The sequence below is a fragment of the Zosterops lateralis genome (assembly GCF_965231275.1).
Source record: "Zosterops lateralis genome assembly, chromosome: 13".
Lineage (NCBI taxonomy): Eukaryota > Metazoa > Chordata > Aves > Passeriformes > Zosteropidae > Zosterops > Zosterops lateralis.
The window spans coordinates 8022192-8042979 of record NC_139773.1 but is presented as its reverse complement, the minus strand read 5'-3'; the positions used below and the strand labels follow the sequence as shown (position 1 = coordinate 8042979).

Here is a 20788-nt window from a genome sequence, read left to right as displayed (position 1 = left end):
TTAAGTGGAACAAAGACTGCGGGTGTCCTTTGTGACAAAATCCTTTATTGTGGACAAATATACCACAGTCAGGTCCACAATGTAAAAGTTCACTGCAAGTGAACCCAACCCTATGTGATTCAACATAGCACAAACCTTCATCTTGTTATAATGGAACTTTATTTTACAGGGGACACCAAAGGCAGTTTCCAGTTCCTCACATCTATACAGCCCTGAGCTTTGGGGATTACAGATCCTGACTTTGCAGCAGACTCTTACAATGTATGGACAATAATTAAGAAAGAGAAGAAAACACGGACATGTTTTCATTGTCCTGGGGAAATACTTGACAAAACAATTCTTACAGAGGTACACAAAAGAAATCTGCTAAGAACCTTCCACTAATCTGGATCAGATGCTCTTTACTTGTATCACTGCTGTGCGTGCCAGGCAGCATTTTTAATAGCTTCCTCTAACATCTTAAAGCAATAAACTGTAACAAATGCACAAGATAATAATACTGTAGAGGCACCTGTAGATGTCTCTGCATGTTACTTGACTGTGTCTGTTGTATCTACATTTCCACAGTGCTTGCTGTGGTTTCACATTGAGTTTTGTTTTCTCATGGAATCTTACCCCAAAATTTATCTCTCATCTGTCCTTATCACCAGTTCTAACAATCTCCAGTAGTTTTTCCTGTTTCTAACACATAACAAATCTACATGAGCACCTTTCATTTTCTCTGATCATTTCCACTTTATCTTTAGTTTCCTTCTGGATATAAATTACCTATCTTATTGGCTACATATGGTTTCATTTTTTTTCCTCTGTAATTGTAATTGCTGTTGAAAATACAATGTGGTTTTTAGTTGAGATTATTAAATGTGAAAAATTATGCTGCTTCTTTGACTGAGGAAGTATAAATAGCATATGTCAACCTATGATACTGATATAAATACTGATATTAAAAGTGAAAGGTAATTGTTTGACTAGCAGCAATAATACAGATAAATTCAAAAAGACAAGTGAACAAAAGTTGAGGTAAGTTGTACTGTTACGTCTATACCAAGTTATCCTGGCTTTCCTCTCCACACTTTATCAATTACTTCCAAGGCTTACTATTCTCTTTCTAATGAGTGGGTTTAAGGAGAAGAGTCAATAGATATCACTCCTGGTTATTGCTCAGGCCACAACCTCTACAGGTCTGAGCCTTGCAGAGACTGTCTCTCAGGTGCCTTCATAACAGTGTCACATCACAGGGCAAAAAATACACACCAAAACATCAACTTGAATGATCCAGTCTGCTTTGCTCTAATTCTGCACAGTAATTATCAGGACAGTTGTCTAGATACTTCTACTGAACTGTGTATTATTCTTCACATATCTATCTGTAAAGACAAACACACAAGTCATTTCTGGGTGGGATGGGAGTGGGGCAAGGAACAGCTGTTAAAAATGGATATTTTATCTGAAAGAACAGCTAAACAGATGAAGACAACCTTTCCTTTCAAATCATCTGGGGGAAAGAAAACACTAAAAAATAATTTAAAAACATACACATTTAAAAAATTTGATTCAGAAGATGACCTCCCTACAACCTTCAAGTCAGTAGACTCATTTGCAGGAGGTTTTTTCATCAGGCTCTTTCGGTTTCTTTGTTTGCACAGAATCTGTTACAGTGCTGTAAGGAGATGAGGAACCAATAATTGGTAACTCCTTTGGGTCATGTCTGAGTGTCAGTATTCTTCATGGAAGATCACAATATAAAAAGTTTTTTATAACAGCCTAAATAGTGATGTTTTTGGTAAATGTACTTGAGTGCTTAATCAGGCTGTTCAGGATTAATAAATTGGCCATTAAACTGTGATTGCATAAATAAAGTTTTAACTCAACCATCTTACTGTCAACAAAAACTAGTTTCGTATAAACTACTGGTCACTAAATATCACACCTACTGCCAACACATTTTTTTTGAATCTTAAGTTTTATGGCACTTTGGTGGCAAGCAATCCAAAATGTGTTCTGCTGAGTGGGTTAACAAAGCTTAGTGGAGCTACAATGCTGTACCTGAACAATGCTAACATTTGAGAAGCATTGAGAGCACAATATTTGCAGTACTTGACAATTTCAGTGTCTTAAAAGTGAAGTAGTCTGAGGCAGCTTATTCCATACCTTATCTTCCAGCACACTAACCTCCGATGCTAGATGAGACCAATATCATTGTAAACACTGATCAGTTGCTAAATACATTCAAAAATATAAATATCTAGATCTCACATAATCAGTTATGCTACAAACACAACTTCCATAAATATATGAACTATTCTCTGAAGAGTTTCAGCGGCTGACCAGGTCAGCAAGAGATTATATACATTCCACATGACAACTGCAGTTTTTGAAGTTTCAAAAGAAAGGGAAAAAACACTTACTGTAAGAGAAAGGGGAGAGAAAAAGAATTCAGAAATAATATGGAAGATGTGAAGATACCAGGAATATAATAAACAACTGATAAGCTCAAGACAAAATGCTGGAATCAATTGAATGCGAATATTTGCAGAAACTATTTTTGTCTAACAGAACAGGGGACTATCACTGCAGCACCCTTACAAAACTCAGCTCTGCAAAATATTCTTTGCATTTGAAGTAGCAGAGAGTTGCATTCAATTTCAAAAGTAATATCATAAACCAGATTTGTAACAGGTATTTCCCCTTTCTGGAATAAAATCAATTGTGGTCAGAGTGTAACATCTTGAGTTTTGTATCCCTGAATATTAACTCACTCAAAGAACTACACAACTTTCTTTAAATGCATATTTCCAAAATGAAAAATGGTCTCTATATTTCACTGCTTAGATTGTTTCACTGCTGCCTATCAATACTCAAAAAGTTATCGCTAAAGACTTCATATTCTTCACTAATAATAGGGATGAGTATCATCTGACCAGAAGAATCCATAACTACATGACTTGCAAGGTGTCCTTGAAGACTGTTGTAATAATTAAAGACTCAGGATTTTTGACCATCACTAAGGCATTTTGAGTTTCTTCTATAATAATACATTAATATAGGACACTGCCCTTATTTTGGCCTTTTATTTTCCTGGAACCAAATATGACATTTTTGATATAAGTTTCATGTGGTTGTTAGAGAAGAAATAACTCACTTCTTAAATAAATGCTATCAACAAGAGCACTTAGATGAAAGATTAGTAGGAGAGCTACTTTGTCACATCTAAACATTCACTTTAAGGCTAAACAGTTTCATGAGTGGCATACTTCATACTGTAATACTAATCTGCTTTCTACAGACCTGAATGGCATGACTTATGTCATAGTTTCCCCATAAATTGTAACTATTGGGTCACATTACTGATTCCAAATACTATATTACAGCAAATGGTACTTAAGGATTACATTGCTACAACTGACACAGGCCATTTCCTACCTTTACAGATTGGTCATTCCAACAACAAATGAGTTTCAGCAACGAAATGCTCCCGAAGTCTGGGGAATGATATCTACTCTTATCTGGAAAACACATAGACAGTTTATGAACTGACAATATATAAGGAAGCACACAAACAGAAAAATATTTTAACATTTTAAAATTTTCATTTCAGCACCATACCTGAAAAGATCTGAAAAAATGTAATTTCTTAGAACATGCTCTAATCTAATACAGTATGCACAAAATGTTCAGACAATCTACTACTTGAACATTTATTCTCATCCTAAATTAAATTAGTGTTGGGTTTTTCAGTTTTTTCTGGGTTTGGTTTTTTTTTTTAACAGAACTGATATCCCATGGAGTACTCTTTCACCACAATTTTCTAAATATATTAAGAATACTTTCTGGTTTGGATTACTTTACTGGGCATTCCCTGTTCTGCTATCCAGTGTGTCCTTGATACTAAAGAACAGATTGTTCCTAGAATCTCCAAAATCTGCAAGTCTCAGATTTTAATTTGTAAATGTGAACAACTGTATGAACCAGGAGATACAACATATGATTAGATTACCTTAGAATTTTTAGGTCACTCAGTAAATCTATTTTTATATTCCTGAACATTTTAATCACCATTTCCATGCCTTTCCCTCACTTACTTTCTATTGTTACGTGATTTTACGTTCCATCTCTTTTTTCCAATGGACGTTTCTGCTGTCATTGCAAGTTCTACAGTTGTGGTGCATATTAGATTCAGAGAAGGAAAGGTAACTAATGTTTGATGGGGATATTAAGGTTTACCTGCACAGCGCCAAGATTTGATGTAAAAGAATTTGTGTTTTCAGTCTGGACATGGCTTATTCTGACTCTATTTGTCAAGTAACGTGTACTGACAAATGTCCATATTCTGTTTAGGTTTTTATTTAAATGTTCTTTGGTTAGTTACATGCTGTAAACAAACCAAGGCTGGCTTGGAAAGCCAAGATTGACGAGCGATGGCCTGTGGGACATTAACAGGAACAGATTACTTTATTCTGCCCTGAGCCAGAACTCTAAAGGCATTATTGAACACTCAGGATGGCTCTTGCATTACTAAGGCAACAGTTTGCTTGGAGGGGTGTATATATTATTGGGTGGGCACGTAATGGTGATGAGGGAGATGGGGGAAGGGAGCGAGGGCAGTGTTTGTCTTATTACATTTCTGGTTTTCTCATTGCTGGAAAGTGTCTTTAGAAACTCAGCTAAATGTCTTGTCATCACAGGAAAAATATCATTGATTCCAGTTAACACTTTGTTTACGCATTTTTTGTGATATTTGCAGAAGAAACAGTGTAATTCAGTTTCTCTGTTTGCAGATTGGAGAGCATAAAGAGCAATATTTTTTCTCATTAATGAAATTAAATTCTATATTTTAGCAGCAAAAAGCATGCAAAACCAGAACACTTAAAAGTTAATACTGCCAATTCACATACTTACTGCTTGGTAAATCTCCATAAAAACTGGGGCATGAAAGTGCTACTGCTTCTACATTTCGCCATTTGTCATGTACAGATTCTGGTTTCTGTGGACTAAAAGAATATGAAACTATTAAACGAAAGCTAAACATACATGAGAAATGTTATGTATTAGGGGAGGGTTTTTTTTTTGGTTTGTTTTTTTTTTTTTACAGTAGGTACTCTGATATCCATTACTATCAACCTCAATTAAGTTTCTCTTCAAAAGTCACTTACATTTTTTTGTCTACAACTTGATATTGAAACATTCACAAGTATAAAACACTGAAAAGTACCGTCCAAATGCAGAAACTTAAGCTTAATAAGCTTTGAGCCAAATGTGAAGCTCTATTTTGCAATAAAGAAACAAAATCATATGTAAAAAACTGAATTAAAATGCCATTTTTACAAAAGAATTTGTCTGGGTTTTTTTCTAATACACAGGACAAAAGTTCAAGGGAAACTAAAAGCCTTTTTTATAGGTTTCCTTTTTTATTCCACAGTGGTAAATAATTTAGAGTATCATTACAATACTTGGGATTTCAGTGGATGGCTACTATTTAGGAGACTAGTGTGTACATATTCTTGCTTTTTCTGAGTCACTAACTCAGCAACCTAACCCTTGAAAACAAAGGATATGGAGAAAGTGAAAAAACCACTCCAAACCCTTGCACAATTTAAAAGTATTTCTTTTAAATAAATCACTAAAGTGACCTGCAAAAACTACATTTATGTGTCATTTTAAAAATAATATATTTGCCTTTCAAATCCACTACAATGAAGACTGAGTCATAATATTTCAAAAGACTTTACAATACCAAACAATTCTGAAAGCTTGCAGCTGGAGAGACACAAATGTCAAAAAGCAGGAGAAAAATTTTTTGAAAGTCTTTTCTTCCCAGCTTCTTCCAGTTTCTGTCCCACTTTTATGATCTGACACATTTTGCTGCAGCTTCCTTTATTTTCACAGGCTGTGTCAAGTTGGAAAAAACCAACAGCTAGACAAACACCAGGACCCTTGCAGGCTGTGAGAGCTGTCCTACTAACTACTTCTGCAAATACTGTGGCGAATTAGAATTCAATATGTAGGTTTCTTTTCCCTTGAGCATACTGCAGTTTTGGATAAAGCAAATATCCAAAGAGGTTTGGCTGCATACTGTACTTTTTGAAGGAAAACTTGCCAAAATAACATTTGCTAAAGATAGTAGGGTTTATGTATCTTTATGTATCCTAAAGAAAACTTAAAATTATATAGCATTGTTTTTAAAAACAAACTAAAAAACACACACCCCCACAAACAAACAAAAACCTCCATTTTTTTCCTTGCAGCAGCTTCAATACTTAAAATTTTACAGGACATATGTTCTAAAACCAGGATGTACATGCCTAGGAAAGATGTTTGATTCTGGTATGCTAATTAATTTCAATTACACAATGTCTTTCCTAAAGGATGCTACACAAGGAAAGCATAAAGTACTTTTTCACATGGAAAGGAATTCATGTTCAAGCTGTAATCCTGAAACAAGTCAGTCATTCATATAAGAGCTTGTAACGAATATGGACCAATAGTCAACACAATGAGCAGCAAAAGTAACTGAGAAATGTGCATTTGTCCTGTGGGATGGTGCACATGTCTTGAGAGATGCTGAGTGCCCAGAGCTTTGTGGGAGACATAGATATTTGCTGCAAGATCAATACTTTCTGTCCCCCCTTCTTGCCCTGGGGCCATAGCATCACCGACACTGAAGTTAATTGTCCCTAAAAAACTAAATACAGACCAACACTATGTTTGCTGAACAACAAAAAATCTGTGGACAATATCCATTGCCTGATTAGCATGCTCTATTTGGCTTGTTCAAATAACATTGAGCATGTTATTTTTCCTTTAAAGCTGAAAAAGCATTTAGTCAATAAATTTGCTTTGAGTAACATAAATGCCATTTGGGACGGTCCTCACAACATAAGGGCTGATGAGGCATTCATCCTCAGTATCTGCCATCATTACTGGGGCCATTGTACTTCAGATAGTATAACTAGGGCAGACTATTCTTGTCTCTTATGTTTTATTTATCTGTGAAGTCAAGGGTTCTATGGCAAAAGAAGTATATTGCTTATAGGGAGTGGAAGTTTAAACAGCACAAATGTGCTTAATGCACATCTCACTATGTGCCTAAAGAGACCTCATTATTCTGCTTTGAACTGCAAGGAAGAGAGTGATCTCTGGAAAAACTGCGTATGAAGCTGGATAATTCAAGTTCTTGCTCTTATGAAAAAATTGCATCAGTTCTCAACAGCTAAACAGAAAAACGTAAAGACTCTTAATTATATCCTGATCTCCTTTTCTTCAAAGAACATCAAAAAGCTCTAGAGAAAGAACATAAGCTCCATTAAAGAAGTACATATTTAAGAAAAGTTTGTTTCATTGTTTATTTTTTAACCACTAAAAAGGAACACAAGACTCAGAATATTCTTAGGTGGAAGGGACCTACAAGGACCATCAAACCCAACTCTTAAGCAAATGGCCCATACATGGATTGAACCCACAACCTCAGTAATATCAGCACTGTGCTCTGACCAACTGAGCTAATCTCAGGATCAAAAGAAGGAGCACAGAAGCTAAAAGTATGGAGATGTACTTGTTGAAGATCCTCTTCCCAAAAAGTATGTGACTGGCTGTGTGTTACCTAATAAGCTCTTCAGAAGAAAGATTTGGGGCAGGAATAGTACTGATTTAATAATTTATGTTTAGAGATTACTCTGCTGTGACTTGTTCTTTGAAATCAAGGTATTGGCTTGGTGTTTTATTTTAAGGCATGCTTCATTTTCATGTGTTTTTGGGACAGAAAATATAACCAAGTGCATTAGTGTGACCAGGAGGAATTGGGTTTGGATGTAGAGACGTTACAAAATATAATCCACTCATAATGAAGTTCTTACCTTTCGATTTCATCTGTAACTGCTGAAGGTGTGTTAATTATCCTGTTGATTAAAGCTATTCTGCTCAATATGTAAAATAATGTTTCCAAGTCCCTTGTTCCATAATCATCATTCTCAGGTCCATCCTTCTTCCCAGATTGTCCTTCAGTTGCAGCAAGGTATTTGTTTGATAAATCAAGGACTCTTTTTGAAAACAAATTGAAAACTTCGTGTTCTCCTAGCACACCACAATCAGTACATTTCCATCCTGGCAACATCAGTGAGAGGTGCCTTTCATCTGAGACAAGTCCAAAAGAAACAGGACACCGAAGTCTCAAAATATCCAAGTGTCTTGCACAGAGATTGTCTATTTCTTTATCTACACCCCATGGCAAGAGACATGACAAAAGCAGTTTAGCTGTATCAGTGGCGATGTTCACATCGATGTTTCCTGATGGCTGCATTCTGATCTTTCTTGAACTCTTCGTTTTCTTCCGTCTTTTTGTGCCACCACTTTCTTCCACAGGCCTAGCTGCATTATTATCCCTGTGAACTAGGTCTGAACAAACAGCCTCTGCCTGCCCATCTGCTTGAGGTATGAAGGTGGCAGTTTTATTTCTTTTTAATGTCATTGCCCTTTTCTCAGTAGTACTTTTAGCTCTTTCTAGAGTGTATTGTTTGTGGAATGATTTTGATGACTTTAATCCATTGAGTTGAGATGAGAGAAGTTCCTCAAGCTTTTCCAGGTCAAAGAAGAGAATATGAAAGTTTGCATTGTTCCATTTTGTCTTGGCTGGTAAAATAGTAAAGGGCTGTTGGATGCAGCTGGTATCAGTCAACTGAAAGAAAAATATTAAATATCCAAACAAAAATCCAACAGTACTTGGTAATTTTCAAGGTATCAACATAGAACTGCCTATGGGATACATAAAATCTATTAACTCCATCAAGTTCAGTTTAATTATATTTATTTCATTTTGATTAAGCAAAAAAGATTTTCTTCCAAATAGCTTAAGATACACAGAGACATTCATGTGTAAATACTATAAAACAGGCTCCTTAATGTCTTCAATTACACAGTCATATTGCAGATTGCACGTATCTTTGCAAAAACCCTAGGCTGGTATTTCTTCGGCTAAAGTCTCATTTCAAACTAAAAGGATTGTTGGAAAATTTTACAGCATAAAACCTTTGTTTTTTCAAAATAAAGCTAGAGAAGGAAGCCCTACAATGCTGCAAAATTCTTGCAAACCCTGAGTGTCTATATGCCTTTTTTGCAATTCGCTATATGGTGTATATATATACATATATGGCACTTGTGTGGGATAAAGACTATGCCTTTTGCTATTTCAAAACATGTAAAGCTATCTAAAAGTTACCTCCTTCTGAGCTAAGTCACATAGCAAGAACAATAAGGAACTTAGTTTAAAAAATCTCCACACACACAATTATCTTACCTGAAAAAAATTAAGAGAAAAAAGTCTACTAAAATGTTTGTGAACATCTGACTTTATCTTGTGCCACCCTATTTCCTACCTGCATCTTTCTAGAATTCTCCATACTTTCCCCCCAACTTTAAAGCCCACTCACAGTAATGGCAATTTGTAAAGCATAATTTCAATTCTACATACTAACACAATAAACACACATGGTTGCTTACTATTGTTAATAAATGACCAAAGAACATAGTTTTTAAAACCAGAAGATTTGAGAAGAGCTACAGCTGCTGTCAATTTTAGATTCATATGTTAAACTGTAGAAGTAACTTAATGATAATGACCTGTCCACTGACCATATGGAAATATTCACCAAAAAAAATTACTCCATTTTAGCCCTGCAGTTTCATTATTCAAATGCTGAATTGTCATTAAGAAGAAAATTTTACATCTTTTCTTTTACCAGTGCCCTTAGCATAGGGTGAACACTATGCAGTGACAAACTCCCATGGAAGGGATGGCTCCAGGCACTTTGAAAACAAGCTGATGAGTTAACACACTAACACAACATCTTATATCATAATCCTGCTGCATCTACTAAAGAAGTATCTTTTACCTTCAGGGAAACACCAGAAGTGAGGGAATATAAACTCCTTGCTAACACTTCTGCCCTTTTCTTTAAGCATTTGTGACTGACATGCTTTTATTGTCCTGCACAAGGTTATGCTCTCAGCACCATGCTCAGCCTATTTCACCTTTACAAGCAGAAAGACACATTAGGAAGCAGCAGCATTCATCTCACTAAAAATTTTGCAAACAATCGTGCCAGCTTCCATATCACAAGTGATAAAGAATTTTCCAGATCACTTAGTTTTATTTTTCTGTTGATAATTTGAAACATTCCACTAATGCAAAGAACTTTCTCTTGAAAATAGTTAAATTTCAAACTATCAAATGTTAGTAAAACAGGGCAGCAACCAGGTCTTGCTGGAATGGAACATCGTTTACCTCATCTTTCTCATAACCACCTTACCTAAGTCCTTTTACATTACAAACTATGATTTTATAGGATTAGCTATTTTAAACTGTTAATACTATAGTAAAAATAACACAAGGAAAGAATTGACTGCATAAACTCCATGTCATTTGACTATTTAGTCTTGGGCAGTAATATAATTTTTGTTATTTTGGGAATGATGCTGTCAACCAGATGAGGATATACTCTAAATACATAATCTCATTTAAAGATCTCCATAGGGAGTCGTAAGTAAGAGATTATAACTGCTTGTTCAGGTTTTTTATCCTTTTCCTTTAAAAAAATAATACATCGTAGTTAAGCACTAGGATTATTTTAATCTTTAATTATGCTGTTTCCTAATAGATAGAGAGAACCCCCGTGGAATGCAAACACTGGAATTCACAGGCTAGCTTTGACATTAATTGAAGCTTATTACTTAGCCTACCATTTTCTCTTTCTATACACTTGTTATTTGCTTGATTAACATTTAGAAACCTTTAGTGAAATCACCATCCAAACAAAGGAAAACATAGTGACAATGTCAATCCATTGAGACATCTGGTGATGCTACTACACGTGAAGTCACAATAAACACTCATGGTTTATTGGCAATATGAGAGCTTATGGACATTGATGCTAAAACTGTCTGCCAAGTTATCTTAGCCCTCTGCCACAGGCATTTCACTCCAATGAAAGAGGGTGGGCATCCAAAGCTCAGATAAAATGCTATTAAGAACATATGGGCAAGTTATTCACTGTAATAGAGGATTACAGAGAATGGAAAGACACCCATAAAACTAACTACAAACTAGAGAGCTGGAAACTGCATTTGTTGAATATTGAAGAACAGATCAATAGATATTTACATTATATATTTTACCTTTCCTTTTCTAGTTTAACCATTTCTAATTTTAAAGTATATTTTTGACAAGGACAGCTTACTATGAACTTTAAAGAAGCAGAAGGTCTGACTACAGACAAAAATTATATTCTGAGACTTGTGAACCTCCTGTCCGTCACTGACCCACAGCAGAACAAGCTTTCTACATCCAGGAAAGAGCAAGATTCAGGGAGGCTTTGAGATGCCAAGCAGTTTTCCATGCATGGCCATATCCCCCTAACAACTTTCCAGTCTGTCGCTGAAGGTGTTTGAGCCAGGATCAGAGAAAAGCTAGAATAGACTATTTCAGCTGGAAGAGACCTACAAGGATCATTTAATCCAACTGAACTCTCCAAATGCCCCTTGAACAATCACTGGCTTGGGGCATTGTTCACCTGTCTCAGAAGCCTGTTCCAGTTTTCTGGTATGCAATTCTTCACTGTTGCCCAAGTTACAACCCTGTTCCTCCATGTCTACAAAGGGGGCACTCATTCTTTACTCATTCTTAGCACCCAAGGAAAAATTTTCCTGTGACCATGGGAAGGGGGCAGCACAGGGCTGTGCTTATTGTGGCCCCCAAATGCATCAACACATGCCATTATCTTTAACAGATTTAAGACAGACATATCACATAAAAATTTCATGGGAAGTACAATTCAACTGTTATTTTACCTAGCTGCCTTCTCATCTCTAAAGGCCTTTTTCCACTGGGATCCAACTTGTTATGGGAAAGGTATTCCACTTAAAATACACACTTCCATTAGCTGGCAGGGATTCCCATACTTTTTCAGCTCCTCATATGTATGTACTTTCTCCGCGTATCTGCTTTCTTTACCAGAAGTATTCTGTTGTGGGTTTTGTACTAAAAACAGATTTGACAAGAATGATCTTGACATTCATTTTACATAAAGGAAATAAAGCGGCAAAAAAAAAAAAATCACAAGGTAGAAATTTTAGAAGGCAAACAAGACTCAAAATACATTTAGAGGTTGCTTTGATACCACTGAATAGCAGTTGTTCAGTTCTCACAGCACAAGTAGTATCAACCCCTGAGCCGAACAAATCCTGAAGTATTAAATGTGACTTTTCTTCCAGACTTATGGCCTTCTTTTGCCATTGCATTCTCACTTTATCCCAAACATAACAGGATAGAAATGGTAGAAGATTGGTCCCAAAGTTCCCAGTGCCTGCAGAACAAATCAGGATGTACAAAGCCAAAGTGGGAGCTATCCTGTTGATATCTCATATGCTGATTCTAAATAAGTTTTTTTAATTATGTAATATTCAAGGGGTAAAATTCTGTTTTCCTTTGAGCTTTCCCCTTTGAAAGAACATACTTTGATTCATTAACACTGAAAAAGTTCAATCCCCTCTTTTATCCATTGCTTGCAACCTGCAAAGGCTCAAGAAAATATTAGAAATTGAAGAACTTTAATGGGAATTCTTAGGTAGATTAGGCAGGAGAAGACTGGGAAGGGGAATGTGTAGAGCTTAAATGAAATGGTGCCAAGGAGACTGGAAGGTTCTTTCACTCATAGAAGGTGCACTACTGTTTTATTTTCCTTGGGGTCAGGGATTTTCTATTTCTGATTGGATTGAGAGGTTTTTTTTTGAAGGCATATGCTTTTCTATTTTGACAGCAATTTGGCCATTGGCTATTAATACAGATACAGTACAAAAGGCCCACTGAAATACATAGTAGAAGAGTAAGTCTTATCTGATGGACTTTTAAAGAGTAATTGTTTCATTCTTAATTATACTTACTATTAATAAATTAATGCAAATTTAATCATTAAAATACCAGCATCCTACTGTTTGCTCAATGAAGATATTCTGTGAATATCCACTTGTATTATATATTTTCAAACAAGATTTTTTAAACAAAACCCAATCTAGAATCATCAAAACCACCATATCTTATAGGCTCTAGGAAGTTTTTCTGACACAATTTTTGAAATATCACAATGATGCTTGATAATTCGATATCAATATGCTTATTTCAATGAAATTAAAATTGTTTTTGTCATCTGTGTTTACTGTAATCTAACTTCTTATTACAGTACAAAGAAAACAGAAACTTTAAAGACTATAGTATGCCTGAATCAGTCTTCATCAAATCTATCATTAACAGTAAACATTTCGTTTTTAAAAAACTAAATTGTGGAGAACCTGTTACAGAAAAGAAAGAGGAGAGTAGTAGAATTTGTCAAACAAAATTTACTGATGGGTAAGAATTTTCTGTGTCTTGATCAGACCAGTCACTGGATTGTCAAGAGAAGTTCAGAGGTCATAACTTCTCAGAATCACATCTCATCACTAATCTGGCACTGGGCTCACAAAAAATAAGTACATCAAACATCTGCTTGAAAAGCTATTTAGGTACTCCTACCCTCCTGTTACATTTGCACTTCGTGGAGATTGAAGAACTGTTAACTGAAGCATGGCCACCACACCTAAGGGTCTTACACATTAAATTGTATTGCCAATGATAGCTCTATTTTATTCTACATAACACTTTATCCTCGATGGTGGGAAGGAAGGAGTATCTGTGTTAGCTTTTGTTGGATTTGCATTTGCATTTTACATCTGTTTTTAACTACTGAATATGTCAAAAATCATCTTTTCTTGCAAAGATATTTTTCTCTTCAACCTTTTAAATGAAAATAGTAGCATAAGAGAAAGTACCTGCAAAACATAAATCTATCTCATGCATAGTTTTGCAAAATAGGAAACTTGTAACTGTCTCTTGAATTGTCACAGAAAATGAATACATAAACAATACAAAAAATGGCTGGCAGAGTGTAAATTAAAGCATTAAATTTATTTCTAAATCCTCTGAGCCCTCAGTTGCTAGAGATGGTAGTCGATAGGAGTAAAAAAAAAATTGCCTCCTTGAAATGTGCTTGGTGAACAGCAGCTTGATGATTGGCAGCACAAATAGAAGACAAACGAGAAAGCCTTCAATCTGCAGCTGATGCACAGGAAGAACATGGGGAGCTGAGTTTACAATAGAGAAAACATTACCAAGCTAATGGCACAGGCAATCGTTTGACCACCATGCATCTCTGATAGCAGCAGGGCATCCATTTTCAGTTAAGTGTTAGAGTACCTTTTTGCTTTCTCTGACCACTGCAGGGGTAAAACAACCCCGTGCGTGAAACCCACTGACTGGTAATAAATTACTATATTGGATACTTTTTGTTTTCTTTCAGCAATGACTTTACTATGTATTCTTGCTATCATTACCAATTAAAGTGGAGCTCACGTTAGCAAGCTGTATCTAACTGTACATCAGTCCCTACGCTCCAATTGCTTTGGCAAGAATCACGGGGTCAAGAGGCTCCTTTGACCTTTATCAGCTACGTCTCTCTGACCACTCACTATTTGAAGCAATCTCGACTGAACAGATGGACACTTTTGCAGACTCTATAAAGCTTAGAATATAAAGATAAATGAAATTGTGTTTGGGGCTTCAAACCATTTTATGAGCATAAAATACAGTTAGCAAGTTCCACAAAAACCTCAGATTCCAAACAGCACATCTTAAACCTTAAACAAAACACCTCTTTATCTACTAAGAAATTTTATTTTTTGGATGTGTCTTCTACATATAAAATCAAAAACTTGATGTAAATTACATCTACTTAGCATTAAGTCACTTCCAAATTTAGGAAGCCTAATTTACTTTGATCATTAAATGACAAGCAAAAAGAAAAGCTAGTATAACCTTTTCCTATGACAGCACAGCATACAGCATATGATCAAACATCATTCAGTGGAAGAGTACTAAGACAGTTAGAAAGAACAGACCACTCATGTATTTTATGACTAGAATTTTGATACAATAGTTTAAAAAGCAAGGGCTTTAAGAAATGCAAGATAGAGAAATCTGAAACATAGAAATTTGAAAGGGGGTCCAAGTCATCCCTAAAAGAAACTCCAAATTCTCAGTCTTGCTTGAAGAACTATTAATAATTAGATAGAAATATGGTCTTTAAATCCTATTTAGGTGTTTGAAACTTAATAATCTAATCATTGAATGGTGTCTTATTTCAGGAAAATCCTGTCAGCAAACCTGCTTTCTTTAGCTATAACCTTTTTGCAAATACGCAACTGTCTTATTTTCTTGTTCTGCTGAAAGGATGAGCAATCTGGGATAAGTGCAAAGATGCATTTATTTAAAAATAGTTACAAGCATCAGCTATATAATTGAAATAGCACTTAAATATACACCATACACCAACTCTAAAAGAATCTGCTGAGGAAGAAAGGATGCAAATTATTGGCTACACTTTTATCCCCACATAAAAACCATATGCACTTCCTAATCCAATATTAGCTCCTATCAGCAGTCCACCTACCACATCCCTGTCTAACCCTGCCCACCTCCCAGGCTTCAAATTTAAGGAGCATGTGAAGAGTTTCTGTCACTAAGAGTATCCATGGTCTCCCAAAGGGCACAAAGAGACCAGGCCTACCTGCCAGAAAGCAATGCTAGCCTCATGCATGGGGTGAGCATCACACAGTTTTGGTATCACTATCCCAAGGTTGTTCATATTCCTTACCTTCGGACACTTCACCTAGTCATAGGACAGAAAATCCTTTGATGGGGGCATTCAGAACTTTTTTCTTATTCATTTACCCCTTTTATAGCTCAGTGCTCACATATAAAAGACTATCTGTACTTTATAAGGAAAAAGCCTGGAGTCAGTAGTAGTGCCCCAGTTTGCTTTCACATGCAATTTATGCTTGACCTGAGGCTTCATCTTTTGGACAATGCATCCCAAACAAACGTGTCAATTCATGATGAATTTTCCCATATGAACTGGTAAAAATAAACTGCTTTGAACTTGCCCTGCATTACTTTTATTATGGTATTTATTACAACTCTGGTTATACTACTGAGGATGCCCAGATCCTCCTAAGAATCCACCTCCCATGAAGAAAAGGCTACAGTATTTTTTGAGTTTGCACCAGTGTTTATCTATCAACTTAATTGCAACATAAGTAAAGTCACCCTCTTTCCTTCCAACACTGTAATCTTTCTTTTTTCTTTTGTTAAATCCCAGTGGAAGGCTTTACTATCCTCACAGCACTTTGAACAGTAACTGTAGCATCACTGCTGATGCATCTGTGGCACAATGTAAGTAATTAAGCCAAGGAGTCTTCAGGCTCAAGCTGTGTGATGAATAGTCTAAGCAACTGAATAAACCCTCTCTTTATCATGTATGGAAGGCCACTGTCAGGCAGATTGTAGTCCAGATGGATCTACTGGGCACAAAAATTTCAATTGTTCAGGAAGAATTGCTCACACATCTATTCTATTGCTCAATGTAGAGGTCTAGCATGAAAATTTAATGTTTCACACATTTTGTTTTCAAGTTAACACTCTCTCTCCGTAACACTCAGCTTAGAGTTTACTATTGGATTTAATTAAAGTGTACATATAAAAGTGATTCTGGAGACAAATCTTTAAAAGATATCAAAGAATAATAGGCAAGTAAAACTAATATCCTGAATATCCTTCACAAGTTCTCAAAACTAGGAAACAAGCCTACACTTTATTTTTCAAAAAAATATTTCAGGAAATGCATAGACTTTTTTACTGACAACTTTTGGTTTGCTCTAGAATTCATATCACTGCCTGTCTGGGCACACCATCAGAAAGGCAATTCTAAATACATCTGACAAAATCTTGTCTAATTATTTTATTAGAAAGAACATAAAAGTGAACTGTAAATCCACTCATCTCCTATATCCATTTCTGACATGGACAGTCTTAGCTGTGAAAAGTTTAGATAGAAAGAAGGAATATGATAGTGTTTAAAATTAAGTATTATTTATGCACTCAACATTCAAATACTCTGCCTGCATCATAACATATTAAGTTATTTTGAATGTAAAAATAAATTTCCCAACTCTATCTTTAGAAATATTTACAGCTCACTGCTGGGTGGTAATGAAAAATTTTTCATCCTCACTCAGCACTTTAGAAAAAAATATGGAACATCTCCAAAGTTTTCTTGATCATCAACTGGACAAGAAATACTACAGCAGTCCAAAGCCACAGACTGCTGGCTCAGGATTTAGGAATTATCATATTGAACGATTTACTGGATGAATGAACATCCAAATATCTGTAAGATATAATGCTGAACATCAAGATACTGCCAACAGGACCTTTGCAGGAGCTTGAGAATATTGCTTTGTCCTAAGAAGGAGTGATGTATATAAAAATTAAGTTAGCAATACATGTCTGAGTGCTGACTCCAACTGAAACAACATATTTTCCCTGGGCTGTTCTGAGTCCATTTCCCATCTTGAATTATAAGAGTCCCATCCAGAAAATTTATCTACATAAAAGTTCTAGATCAATTCATAAGCAAGTACTTTCTACTAAAGAACAATAACAACAAAAAAAAACCAACCCCCCCAAAAGCAAAAAAAAACCCCAAAAAACAAAAGCAAACAAAAACAAAACAAAACAAAACAAAACAAAAAAAAAAAAAAAAAAAAAAAAAACCACAACCACCAAAACAAAACAACCCCCCGTGCATTCTAGAAAGTGCCACTTGAGATTTTAAGAAAATGCAAGCTGGACTTTCTTCAGATCCTATAGCATTGCAGGATGTATAAGGAGATGAGGAGAGCAGTTAAGTTTCTGTATGCATAGATCTCGTACTGTTCTTTCCTCACTGTCTTACTCTTCTGTCTTACTGCACAGGCTTCCAAAAGGACAGGATTTAGAAACAAACATTCTCAGGTGTCTGCTTGGATGATTCATCCTTTTCCATAAGTATTGCAAGAACCAAACCAGAACAAATTAATGTTTGAGTATAAATATACAAAAAAAAAAAAAACAAAAAAAAAAACAAAAAAAAAAACAAACAAAAAAACAAAAAAACAAAAAAAAAAAACAAAAAACAAAAAAAAAAAAAAAAAAAAAAAAAAAAAAAAAAAAAAAAAAAAAAAAAAAAAAACACCCACAAACCAGCAAGAGAATGGACATATAACCACTGTTGTTGCTTTGTTTGGAATCAAACCATAGGTTAATCAAGGATCTTATTTCTGCTATATAACCAAGACAAGAGTTTCAGTTAGCTATCAGAAGGAAGCTATCAGATAACAAGTCTTTCTTTCGCAGCATAAGGTTTGTTTGCGGCAAGTCCTATTTCTAAAGTTGCATACAAGATGATGATGATGCGCTTCTGAAAAAGTCACTATGTTTTTTTATTATAGATATGTGAGGTGGAAACCTACAAAAAACTCTCACACTGAATTCACTCTGAATTCTTCTTAATATTTTTCTTCACTAAACTAATTAAACTATAAGAGGCCAGGGAATTAATGTTTAGAATAGAAAAGATGATTATCAGAACTGTAAAGATTCCACCATATCACTATCATGAATTGTGAAGAATTTAAAGAACACCATTGAACAACATGAAAATATAAAGGTTATAACGAAGATCATGTGATTTATTTTAGAATTAGGCAGAGCACTTAGAAAGAAAATCAATTAGGCTGATCTACAGAACAAGTCACACCTTCTAGACAACAAGAATAGTAAAGATAAAATCCAAGACAGAACAATTCAAACTGTGCCCAGCTGTACACCCAGACCTAAAAGAAACAGTCCTAAGTGCCAAATATGCTATCATAAACACCACTTCCATAAGATACAAACTGCACATTTTTAATTACATGTGTATATCCCTAAAAAAACAAAACGCAAACTTTCCTAAAAATTCCAGGAGACAGAAGGGAATTGCAGCATGGCAGCAGAGGTATGAGAAAAGACAAAGACAAAAATAGCTAGGTTAGCTTCAATAAATCATCCTTCAACATGAAATACTTCACAAGGACTGTTGATATTGACCTCAGATTTATATCTAGTAGGATACTACAGCAACCCCTTTAGCTTTATCATACAGTCCAATTAGTTGTCTAGGAAAGGAAAGAAGTTTTAAGTCAGTCACCTTCAGTATAGTCACAGAGCAGAAAAGAATCAGTGTCAGAAACATGGAAATAAGAAGTTAAGACTTATTATCAGATTTCTGTCATCCTGTGTTAATTGTTAGCCACATGTGTAAGATTAAAATGTGCTACAATATCACACTTTCATTTTGCTTTGAAGCAATAAATGGTTTGGTTTCATTTTGGTTTGAAACAATAAATGGACAGAACACAAATCAACAAATTCTTGACTTGGTAAGCCAATTCAAAAACTACAGTAACTTCCATCAGAGATGGCATGTGGTCAAAGCTATCAATATCCCTCAGGATCATGGTTCTTTTTAACTGCTCCCAATTTAATCTCACAACTCCCAAGTTATTACTTCACTGTAGTTATGTGGCTACCTTGGTCCCTTGATAAATACTTGTAAAATTTCACAGGAAATGTAATACTAAAACTTTTTGCAACTGAATTACAGAGAAAAAAAAAATCTGTACGTATTGAGTCCTTTTCTCTTCACTCATTTTCCTATTATGCTTACTTAATAAACTACTAAATATAGCTACTGAAGACTAGTTCCAGAAAAAAAAAAGAAAATAAATACCCTTGCAGCAGCAATGTGGTGTTACCAACTTTAAGGAGAATATTCTGCTACTTTCTATTTTGCTTTGTCCATAATGATCCACTTCACATAAACCATCAAGACCTGTAATTCCCCATAATAATGCTCTAAACATTATAAAAGGAAAGAAATTAAAGGAATCCATGTCTGTGACACCATTGTTTATGGTATCACTCCGGATTTCCTATTTGCTAAGTATCATTCTGTATTTGTGCTTGTATCTTATTTCCATTTTTCTATCAAATTTTCCATCAGTAAGATTTAACTAGCAGTGATTTTCTATGCTTCCAATAACAATTTTATTTTCAAATTGCTTCCCTTGCTATACTAAAACAAATAGCTGCTATTGTCCTCATTTGCCTCAGTCTTCGTTTTCCTCTTACTTATTTCGTGCAGCAACAAAGTAGATACTTCTGGAAATTGTTGCCTTTACATACTTTTGTTCAGAGCAGAAATATATATACTATTACATAAGTGAATATCAAGTTCTAAAGGACTCTTATTACAACATATTTTAAGAAATTGCTGAGTTAATATATCAAAAAAATACATATACTTTTAAAAGTCGACAGATAAACAAATGTGTTTCTCTTCCCCATCTTTGCCTTGTCTTATATACAGGGGAAAAAATCCCTTTTCTGATCTAGACTTTCAGTAGTATAATTTAAGAGTTCGAGCTTCAGTAATTACTGCACAGATTTTATAATCTGCTTTTCCCTCAAATGTTTTTACCCAGACCATCCTAATTACTTTACCGAAATCACTGGAAATATTAGTGCATGACAAACACAGGTTTATATCCAAAATATTGAAGCCGAAAAGGTAGGAAACTTTCCAACACAAAGGGTTTCTGGAACATCAGGAAAACAATTCCCAGACACATCCAGCTTTTTATGTGCATCAATGAAATCTTCATATGACGCACTGAAGCATTTCAATTTTTTTTAAATCAGTTTTTCACAGAGCTCCAATTTTCAAACAGAACTATGACTTGAAGGTATAATGAGAGCAGGTTCCATACAAACACCATGAGCACAGTCTAG

At 35.1% G+C, this 20788-nt stretch overlaps 1 protein-coding gene across 5 annotated transcripts in view; it reads right to left on the bottom strand.

Moving 5' to 3' along the window:
* WDR72 (WD repeat domain 72) overlaps positions 1-20788 on the bottom strand; it is a 103464-nt gene that overhangs the window by 44221 nt on the left and 38455 nt on the right. For all 5 annotated transcript variants that reach the window (XM_083870942.1, XM_083870944.1, XM_083870943.1 and 2 more), the window contains 3 exons: positions 7854-8671; positions 4900-4991; positions 3424-3506 (listed from right to left, as the gene is read on the bottom strand). In XM_083870942.1, coding sequence (XP_083727068.1) covers positions 3424-3506; positions 4900-4991; positions 7854-8671 — 993 coding nt within the window. The remainder of the gene's footprint in view (positions 1-3423; positions 3507-4899; positions 4992-7853; positions 8672-20788) is intronic.